We start from the raw sequence: 11,571 nt of genomic DNA on the forward strand, positions 1-11,571 counted from the left end.
TTATTGTGTTATTTTCTCTTATTCATCACATTTTATTTTTTTGTTTAAAACAACTTTAATAATAAATATAATAATTTATTGTGTTATTTTATCTTATTTATCACATTTTATTTTTTTTGGTTTAAAACAACTTTAATAATAAATATAATAATTTATTGTGTTATTTTCTCTCGTTTATTTTATCTTATTCATCACATTTTATTTTTTGTTTAAAACAACTTTAATAATAAATATAATAATTTATTGTGTTATTTTCTCTCGTTTATTTTATCTTATTTATCACATTTTATTTTTTGGTTAAAACAACTTTAATAATAATTTATTGTGTTATTTTATCTTATTTATCACATTTTATTTTTTGGTTTAAAACAACTTTAATAATAAATATAATAATTCATTGTGTTATTTTATCTTATTTATCACATTTTATTTTTTTGGTTAAAACAACTTTAATAATAATTTATTGTGTTATTTTATCTTATTTATCACATTTTATTTTTTGGTTAAAACAACTTTAATAATAAATATAATAATTTATTGTGTTATTTTCTCTTATTTATCACATTTTATTTTTTGTTTAAAACAACTTTAATAATAAATATAATAATTTATTGTGTTATTTTCTCTCGTTTATCACATTTTATTTTTTGGTTTAAAACAACTTTAATAATAAATATAATAATTTATTGTGTTATTTTATCTTATTTATCACATTTTATTTTTTGTTTAAAACAACTTTAATAATAAATATAATAATTTATTGTGTTATTTTCTCTCGTTTATTTTATCTTATTTATCACATTTTATTTTTTGTTTAAAACAACTTTAATAATAATTTATTGTGTTATTTTATCTTATTTATCACATTTTATTTTTTGGTTAAAACAACTTTAATAATAAATATAATAATTTATTGTGTTATTTTCTCTTATTTATCACATTTTATTTTTTTGTTTAAAACAATTTTAATAATAAATATAATAATTTATTGTGTTATTTTATCTTATTTATCACATTTTATTTTTTTGTTTAAAACAACTTTAATAATAAATATAATAATTTATTGTGTTATTTTATCTTATTTATCACATTTTATTTTTTGGTTAAAACAACTTTAATAATAAATATAATAATTTATTGTGTTATTTTATCTTATTCATCACATTTTATTTTTTGTTTAAAACAACTTTAATAATAAATATAATAATTTATTGTGTTATTTTATCTTATTTATCACATTTTATTTTTTGTTTAAAACAACTTTAATAATAAATATAATAATTTATTGTGTTATTTTCTCTCGTTTATTTTATCTTATTTATCACATTTTATTCTTTTGTTTAAAACAACTTTAATAATAATTTATTGTGTTATTTTATCTTATTTATCACATTTTATTTTTTGGTTAAAACAACTTTAATAATAAATATAATAATTTATTGTGTTATTTTATCTTATTTATCACATTTTATTTTTTTGTTTAAAACAACTTTAATAATAAATATAATAATTTATTGTGTTATTTTCTCTCATTTATCACATTTTATTTTTGGTTAAAACAACTTTAATAATAAATATAATAATTTATTGTGTTATTTTATCTTATTTATCACATTTTATTTTTTGGTTAAAAGAACTTTAATAATAAATATAATAATTTATTGTGTTATTTTATCTTATTTATCACATTTTATTTTTTGGTTAAAAGAACTTTAATAATAAATATAATAATTTATTGTGTTATTTTATCTTATTCATCACATTTTATTTTTTGTTTAAAACAACTTTAATAATAAATATAATAATTTATTGTGTTATTTTCATTTTTATTTTTTGGTTCTTATTGATCACATTTTATTTTTTGGTTTAAAACATTAATACCTTCTGTTGAACACTGGATGGATGAATGAATGATTAATAATGATGATAACACGTGGTTCTGGTTCTGGTTCTGGTTCCGGGCTGAGGACCGGGGAACACGTGTCGTGAGGCCGCCCTCCTCTCTCAGTCCGGCCAGCAGCAGCAGCAGCAGTCGGATCAAACCTCCGAGCTCTTCGTGTTGACTCGGGATCACTCGGGATCGCTCGGAATCACTCGGGATCACTCGGGTTTCTTCGGTGTTTTTTTTTTTTTTTTTTTTTTTTTTCCTGTTCGGTCGCTCCTCAAGGTGATCACACAGATTGATTAGTTTATTAATTAGTAAATATCTTAAATTATTTATTTTGTTTATTATAATATATTTTATTCTGACACTTCCTACTGTCACATTTAATTAAAAACAATGTATTATTAATAATAATAATAATAATAATAATAATAATAATAATAATAATGTAATGTGTGTGTGTGTGTGTGTGTGTGTGTGTGTGTGTGTGTGTGTGTGTGGTTCTGGGACTCTGCTGTTGCCATGGTTACCTGAGTCCCTCTGAACTGCTGCAGACTGTCAATGAAGAGGAGCTCATTAATATTCACAAACACTCACTCTCCAGAGTACTGCTCTGAAGTACTCTGTTCAGCCAAACGCAGTACTTTTACTGTACTACATAACAGAGTGTACTTTTATATATATATATATATATATATATATGTATATATATATATATACATTGTACTTTTACTGTACTACACCTCAGAGGTACATGTTGTACTTTTACTGTACTACACCTCAGAGGTACATGTTGTACTTTTACTGTACTACACAGAGATACATGTTGTACTTTTACTGTACTACATCTCAGAGGTACATGTTGTACTTTTACTGTACTACACCTCAGAGATACATGTTCTACTGTACTACATCTCAGAGGTACATGTTGTACTTTTTACCACATCTCAGAATGAAGGCGTACAGGAAGTGGCTGCTGCTGGTCCTGCTGGTCTGGCTCCTCCTCTTCCTGTCCCTGCTCTGTCACTTCCTGGACCTCAGACTCTCCTCGGTGCGTCGATCCAGATCCGCCACAGACTCTGGACTCACCGGGACCGAGACCCGCTGCCTGTCCTCGGTTCAGGGGCGGATCAGGACCCTGAGACCTGCTGGAGTCTCGGAGACGGACTGGAGGAGGAGGAGGAGGAGGGACTTCAGGTCCAGGTCTAAGGAGTACTACAGGTCCAGGTCTCTGGAGATCCTGCAGAGACTCTGGAGTGGGAACCTGACCGCGGCGATGCTGAGTCCTCGTCTCCAGAAGGTCCTGAAGGTCCAGCTGAGCTCCAACAGGCACCAGGTGGTTCGCCGGCGGCCGAGGGGGTCCGCAGATCCGGTCTGCAGCTGTACTGCGAGCTGAAGAGGAGGACCAGGATCCGGACCGTGGACGGGACCGAGGAGCCGTTCTCCGGTCTGGGCTGGGACCGGCTGGTGCCTTCACTGCCCCTGCAGGATGTCAGGACGTCCCGGTATCAGAGCTGCGCCGTGGTGATGTCGGCCGGAGGCGTCCTCGACTCATCACTGGGGAGGGAGATCGGTGAGTTCAGGACCAGGAGGGTCCACCTGAGGGTCTGGACCAGAATACTACTACTACTACTAAATATGAGTGATGACCTTAAACGACCCCGTCAGGTGAGCTCAGGTGAAGCTTCTGTGTTTAAACTTTCCCTCTGTCCCGTTGGACTCAGACTCCCATGATGCAGTTCTGCGCTTCAACGCCGCCCCCACCAGAGGCTTCGAGAGAGACGTGGGGAACAAGACCACGATCCGCATCATCAACTCCCAGGTACAGACTCCGCCCCCTCTTCTCACCTGTTGTTTATCAAACAGGTTTTGACTTTAATAAACATTTAAATGTCTTACTAAATATATAATTATATAAATATATAAAATTATTATATTAACTAAATATATTATGATATATGATATTTGTATTATATTTCTTAACTAAATATTAAATTATTTTATATTATAAATATTTTTAATTATGTTTCTTTACTAAATATATGATGTATTGTATTATAAATAATGTATTATTTTAACGAATATCTTGTATTATTAATAGATTTTATATTTCTAACTAAATATGGTATTATGATATAACATATTATATAATTTATATTACATTATAATTCTAAAATATATTATAAGATATTAGAAATATAGTCAAAATGAATTATGAATGTATTCTCTATAAATATCTTGTATTTATACACATAAATACTCTATATAAATACTCTGTCTCCGTCAGATCATGGCTCTGCCCAAACACAAGTTCAGCAGCAGCTCGTTGTACCAGGACGTCACTCTGCTGGTCTGGGATCCGGCTTCGTACTCCGCCAACCTGACCCAGGTGATCCAGGACTCTGTACTTTGTATTAACCTTTATTTAAACGGAGACATCAGCTGTTGTTGTTGTTGTTTCTTCTTCAGTGGTTCCAGAAGCCCGACTTCGATCTGTTCTCGGCGTACGTCAGGCGGCGCCGCCTCCGACCCGAGCAGCCGTTCTACATCCTCCACCCGGACTTCATCTGGGGTCTGTGGGACCTGATCCAGGACAACACCCAGGACCAGATCCAACCCAACCCGCCCTCCTCAGGGTTCATAGGTACTAGTACACAGAGTACACACTGAGGACAAGTACAGTACAAGAACTCGGAGAAGAAAACGTGAAATAATATTTATAATAGATATTTAAGTAAATAAAGTGCAATTTAAATGTTAAATATTATTTATAATTAACAATAAATTAATATATTTTGTGTATTTTTTAAGTAATTCAAACATCAATAAATGTCATAAATTGAAAGATTTATTGATACTATTTATTACATTATTTTTTTAAAGAACCTATAAAAAAAACTCAATTATAGTAAAAAAATATATATTTTATGAATACGTGTGTTAAATTGAATATTATAAATAATAAAATTGAATATTATCAGTGTAAATTGATTTTAAACATTTGTTTTAATTCATATATACAAAATAAATATCATGTTCATGAATAATAATGATGGAGAGACGATCAGCTCACTGAACTTTATTTATTTAACGACGTTCATCCAACCAGAGACCATAGAAAAATATTCACATTTTATTCAGACGGGAAGCAAAGAGTTTTAATATCTATATAACACTTTATTATTTAAACCCTCCACCTGTTTAGTACGTAATATAATGCAGATATAAGGACATTAATTTTCTTTATTGTTTAGTTCTCTATGGTTTGATTTGAATATTCATACACGCTGATCCAGAAGGTTAATTTATTTAATATTGTTTTAATTAATAAACATAAATACTTTAATATTTTATTGAATTTTTCAGCAGCTGTAACTTCTCTTAATTTTGTTATTGTTTTTTGGAACATTCATAAATAAATTGTTATTTATTTATTTTTTAAATATTGAGTTGTAGAATTTAGTATTTTTTAAATATGAATTTATTTGTTAATATCTTCGTAATGTTTAAATTAAACTTATTAAGATAAATCATAGTTAATTATTGTCATAATGATATAATTTCTCATTAAAATTAAATTTTCAAACTCATGTTACTTTTGAAAAACAGTTAATAAATATAGTTAAATATTAATATATATATATCCAAGTTATCAATCATTTATTAACTGTTAATAAGTCGGTAAGATGCTTTATATAGAAATTATAACGACAAACTTTATTAATAAATACTTTTAAATGTGTTGGCTTTTATTTTATTACATTTTGTTAAATAAATTCTATTTTTAAGAACAAAATGCTTTAAACCTGTTAATGTGTACATGTGTATAGATGTTTTTAATAATATATTAATTACAGGTATTTAATATTTCAGTTTTATGTATTCAGAGAAATTATAGTTTACTAATTTAATAATTCATGCAACTATAAAAACGATATGAATAACTAAACATTATTATGTTAACTAGATTACATTTAGTTATGTTTAATTTAATTATTTATTCATTTAAAATGTTTAAGTGCATTAATCCCTAATGTAGGAATTGGTTCACGTTTTAATTGTTGAAATTGTATTTAATTGCTTATATATTTTTATATGAAATTGTATGATAAGTCCATTTATTTATTAGGTTTATTTTGAGTGTTATTTAATGTTTTGAATCATAAAATTAAATATTTATTTAAAAAAAAATGAACCTTCAGGTGCAGTTATGTTTTACTTGGATATATTTTATTTTGGAAATTCAGCATTCACACACATCTAGCTGAACATATTATATTATTATTATTATTATTATTATTATTATTATTATTATTATTATTATTATAGTCCTTATATCTGCCCCTTCATAGTGGGTTTAATCAGGGGGCTCAGCGGCGAGCCTTTTCTCTGACACGCCGGCGCTGCTTTGCTCCACGTGGGCCGTACCGGGTCCGGTGGCCGTACCGGGTCCGGTGGCCGTACCGGGTCCGGTGGCCGTCCGGGTCCGGTGGCGGCGTCGTGTCTGGGGCTGCTGTCACCGAGCCGCCGGTGGAGCTGGACCACGGTGGTCTTTGAGGGCAAGGAGGAGTGAGCGTTCTCCGTCAGCTGGTGTTCACAGCGGAACAGGATCAGGAAGCAGCGGTAGAACTGAGGAACAATCAATAATCAGATAATCAATCGAACCGACGGCATCAATAATAATAATAATAAATAAAAATATCCTATTACTAAGGTGATTAAAATATAAATAACTGAAAGATTTAATATTGTTTTTAAATTGCATAAAAAAATGAAAACTAAACCACAGTTTGAGTTTATCACATGATCTTCATCAGCTGTTTATAATTTAGACTTTTATTTTGTGAACTTGTTCTTGTACCTTTTTATTCAAAATATAAGTTCACTTATTTTAAGTAATATATTTTATTATAGATATTGTAGATTATTTTTATTTTAGATTTTACAAAATAAAAATATTTCTGGTTGTGATTTCTTGTTTATTTGTTGACGTGATGATGTCACACGTTCCAGGCATCCTGTTGATGATGTCACTGTGCCGTGAGGTCAGCGTGTACGAGTTCATCCCGTCCCTGCGTCGCTCCGACCTGTGTCACTACTACGAGCGTTACCATGACGCCGCCTGTACGCTGGGGGCGTACCACCCTCTGATGTTCGAGAAGCTGCTGGTCCAGAGGATCAACCAGGGGGACCAGGACCAGCTGAGGAGGAAGGGCAAGGTCACGCTGAGGGGGTTCAGGGCGGTCCGGTGTGGGTCTAGATCCTAGTTTAACACACTAAGGGGGTTCAGGACAGTCCACTGGGGTCTAGATCCTGGTTTAACACGCTAAGGGGGTTCAGGACAGTCCACTGGGGTCTAGATCCTAGTTTAACACGTTAAGGGGGTTCAGGACAGTCCAATGTGGGTCTTGATCCTAGTTTAACATGTTAAGGGGGTTCAGGACAGTCCACTGTGGGTCTAGATCCTAGTTTAACACACTAAGGGGGTTCAGGACAGTCCACTGGGGTCTAGATCCTAGTTTAACACGTTAAGGGGGTTCAGGACAGTCCAATGTGGGTCTTGATCCTAGTTTAACATGTTAAGGGGGTTCAGGACAGTCCACTGTGGGTCTAGATCCTAGTTTAACACGTTAAGGGGGTTCAGGACAGTCCAATGTGGGTCTAGATCCTAGTTTAACACGTTAAGGGGGTTCAGGACAGTCCACTGGGGTCTTGATCCTAGTTTAACACGTTAAGGGGGTTCAGGACAGTCCACTGGGGTCTTGATCCTAGTTTAACACGCTAAGGGGGTTCAGGACAGTCCACTGGGGTCTTGATCCTAGTTTAACACGTTAAGGGGGTTCAGGACAGTCCAATGTGGGTCTAGATCCTAGTTTAACACGCTAAGGGGGTTCAGGACAGTCCACTGGGGTCTAGATCCTAGTTTAACACGCTAAGGGGGTTCAGGACAGTCCACTGGGGTCTAGATCCTAGTTTAACACGTTAAGGGGGTTCAGGACAGTCCACTGGGGTCTTGATCCTAGTTTAACACGTTAAGGGGGTTCAGGACAGTCCAATGTGGGTCTAGATCCTAGTTTAACACGTTAAGGGGGTTCAGGACAGTCCACTGGGGTCTTGATCCTAGTTTAACACGCTAAGGGGTTTCAGGACAGTCCACTGGGGTCTTGATCCTAGTTTAACACGTTAAGGGGGTTCAGGACAGTCCAATGTGGGTCTAGATCCTAGTTTAACACGTTAAGGGGGTTCAGGACAGTCCACTGGGGTCTTGATCCTAGTTTAACACGTTAAGGGGGTTCAGGACAGTCCACTGGGGTCTTGATCCTAGTTTAACACGCTAAGGGGGTTCAGGACAGTCCACTGGGGTCTTGATCCTAGTTTAACACGTTAAGGGGGTTCAGGACAGTCCAATGTGGGTCTAGATCCTAGTTTAACACGTTAAGGGGGTTCAGGACAGTCCACTGGGGGTCTTGATCCTAGTTTAACACGCTAAGGGGGTTCAGGACAGTCCACTGGGGTCTTGATCCTAGTTTAACACGTTAAGGGGGTTCAGGACAGTCCAATGTGGGTCTAGATCCTAGTTTAACACGTTAAGGGGTTCAGGACAGTCCACTGGGGTCTTGATCCTAGTTTAACACGCTAAGGGGGTTCAGGACAGTCCACTGGGGTCTTGATCCTAGTTTAACACGCTAAGGGGGTTCAGGACAGTCCACTGGGGTCTTGATCCTAGTTTAACACACTAAGGGGGTTCAGGACAGTCCACTGGGGTCTAGATCCTGGTTTAACACGCTAAGGGGGTTCAGGACAGTCCACTGGGGTCTAGATCCTAGTTTAACACGCTAAGGGGGTTCAGGACAGTCCACTGGGGTCTAGATCCTGGTTTAACACGCTAAGGGGGTTCAGGACGGTCCACTGGGGTCTTGATCCTAGTTTAACACACTAAGGGGGTTCAGGACAGTCCAATGTGGGTCTAGATCCTAGTTTAACACGCTAAGGGGGTTCAGGACAGTCCACTAGGGTCTTGATCCTGGTTTAACACGCTAAGGGGGTTCAGGACAGTCCACTGGGGTCTTGATCCTGGTTTAACACGCTGAGGGGGTTCAGGACAGTCCACTGGGGTCTAGATCCTGGTTTAACACGCTAAGGGAGTTCAGGACGGTCCAATGTGGGTCTAGATCCTGGTTTAACACGCTAAGGGGGTTCAGGACAGTCCACTGGGGTTTAGATCCTAGTTTAACACGCTAAGGGGGTTCAGGACAGTCCACTGGGGTCTAGATCCTGGTTTAACACGCTAAGGGGGTTCAGGACAGTCCACTGGGGTCTAGATCCTGGTTTAACACGCTAAGGGGGTTCAGGACAGTCCACTGGGGTCTAGATCCTAGTTTAACACGCTAAGGGGGTTCAGGGCGGTCCGGTGTGGGTCTAGATCCTAGTTTAACACGTTAAGGGGGTTCAGGACAGTCCACTGGGGTCTTGATCCTGGTTTAACACGCTAAGGGGGTTCAGGACAGTCCACTGGGGTCTTGATCCTGGTTTAACACGCTGAGGGGGTTCAGGACAGTCCACTGGGGTCTTGATCCTAGTTTAACACGTTAAGGGGGTTCAGGACAGTCCACTGGGGTCTTGATCCTAGTTTAACACGCTAAGGGGTTTCAGGACAGTCCACTGGGGTCTTGATCCTGGTTTATTTTTCCCACAGAGATTTGATCTGTGAATGTCTCGTGCTTTGTTCAGGCGCTGCTTGGAGATTTGAACTCCAGTGAGGTCACCATTAGGGGTGGAGCCTGTTCTGTTTCACACTGTCATCAGACGATGCGTTCACTGTCCGCTCACACCCGCTGTATTCATCACTGGCACCGTTTCCCAGGTTCGGTAACTCTGACTGAAAGGGGTTCATTCTTTTTGCAGATTTAATGATGTTTTTTTTCTCTATGTGAAACCAGTCAGCTGTGAAACCAGTTATAAATAGACCCTTGGGGCCCTGAATGCATCATAAAGGATTTGAAACGCTGCCAAGATGTGTCCTGAACCGAACAATTGAAGAAAAAATGATTCGACACTTGTTTTAAAAAATGTGACCATGATGAATAATAATTAATAATTAATATAAATCCGCAACAGAAGAGTTTATTTTCCATTTTTCCAGTTTAGTGCGTTGCTGTCAAAAGGTTGAATTTCGTAGTTTTGTGTTGGATGAAAACGAGCAGAAGTCTGGTTCTGTAAGTTCATGTTACTCATGTTTGGATAAAAATAAAACTAGCGTGTAACACCGGTCTGTGGTCCACTGTTCATTGTTTACGTTGGCATCTACTTAGTGTTGTGAGCTAATGTTAGCATCAATGTTAGCATCATAGACAAGAAATAGTGCTTTTATGGTGAAGTTTCTCTTTAAGAAGTTTTTTTGTTTCTTTTCTCCTGAAACGTTGCTTAGCTTCATTCTTTTGCTAAAACACTTTGACTATTTATCTCCAACTGTTTATTTTAGATACAAATAAAATGTTTCACTTTGATTTATCTGGAAAAAAAAATGTAAGTTTCTCTAAATTCATTTTTTCATTTGATTTAATTATTTCCTCATGACTTTTTACATTTTATTCTTAATTGAATTTGTATTTATTTTTCAATTATTTTTTTCATTTTGTCTTTTATTACATTTTTTACTCATCACTGTACCACCTGACAACAGGTGACAACAGGCTCACCACCTGTCTCTGCTGTCAAACACTCACCTGTTTGTTCATGAGGATGTAGATGACTGGGTTAATGACGGTGCTGCTCTTGGCGAGGATGGAAGGGACGACGGCAGTGATGGGGCTGATGACTCCCGGCCGTCCGAAGGTGGCCATCATGGCAACGACACCGTACGGCATCCAGCAGAGCAGGTAACACACCACGCTGGTGAGGACCATGAACAGGATGTGGAACTCTCTGCGACGAGCCGATGTCCGCCTGATACGACCCACCTGAGACAAAACACAGGTGAGAAATCATAAGTACCACCTGAGAGACAAAATACAGGTGAGAAATCATAAGTACCACCTGAGAGACAAAACACAGGTGAGAAATCATAAGTACCACCTGAATGACAAAACACAGGTGAGAAATCATAAGTACCACCTGAGAGACAAAACACAGGTGAGAAATCATAAGTACCACCTGAATGACAAAACACAGGTGAGAAATCATAAGTACCACCTGACAGACAAAACACAGGTGAGAAATCATAAGTACCACCTGAGAGACAAAACACAGGTGAGAAATCATAAGTACCACCTGAGAGACAAAATAGGTGAGAAATCATAAGTACCACCTGAATGACAAAACACAGGTGAGAAATCATAAGTACCACCTGAGAGACAAAACACAGGTGAGAAATCATAAGTACCACCTGAGAGACAAAACACAGGTGAGAAATCATAAGTACCACCTGACAGACAAAATGCAGGTGAGAAATCATAAGTACCACCTGAGAGACAAAACACGGGTGAGAAATCATAAGTACCACCTGAGAGACAAAACACAGGTGAGAAATCATTAGAACCACCTGAGAGACAAAACACAGGTGAGAAAGCATTACAGCCACCTGACAGACAAAATGCAGGTGAAAAAACATTAGAATCACCTGACAGACTAAACTCAGATCAGAAAGTGCTGGATCTACCTGACAGACAGAACGCAGGTGAAAACAG

At 36.4% G+C, this 11,571-nt stretch overlaps 2 protein-coding genes across 2 annotated transcripts in view; one reads left to right on the forward strand and one right to left on the reverse strand.

Moving 5' to 3' along the window:
- Positions 1-2,128: 2,128 nt before the first annotated feature.
- Positions 2,129-7,152, forward strand: LOC129111992 (beta-galactoside alpha-2,6-sialyltransferase 2-like). Its single transcript, XM_054624163.1, is given in 7 exon segments — positions 2,129-2,167; positions 2,837-3,243; positions 3,246-3,458; positions 3,610-3,707; positions 4,173-4,274; positions 4,355-4,529; positions 6,899-7,152. Coding segments are annotated over 6 exon segments (1,248 nt in total). The 5' UTR covers positions 2,129-2,167; position 2,837.
- A 2,501-nt stretch (positions 7,153-9,653) lies between these two features.
- Positions 9,654-11,571, reverse strand: part of LOC129111993 (NACHT, LRR and PYD domains-containing protein 3-like) — a 24,449-nt gene continuing 22,531 nt past the window's right edge. Inside the window, exons 15-16 of the mRNA XM_054624164.1 lie at positions 10,612-10,845; positions 9,654-9,764 (exon numbers count right to left, since the gene is read on the reverse strand). Coding sequence (XP_054480139.1) covers positions 9,654-9,764; positions 10,612-10,845 — 345 coding nt within the window. The remainder of the gene's footprint in view (positions 9,765-10,611; positions 10,846-11,571) is intronic.

Source organism: Anoplopoma fimbria, chromosome 22 (genome assembly GCF_027596085.1).
Source record: "Anoplopoma fimbria isolate UVic2021 breed Golden Eagle Sablefish chromosome 22, Afim_UVic_2022, whole genome shotgun sequence".
NCBI classification, from domain to species: Eukaryota; Metazoa; Chordata; class Actinopteri; order Perciformes; family Anoplopomatidae; genus Anoplopoma; species Anoplopoma fimbria.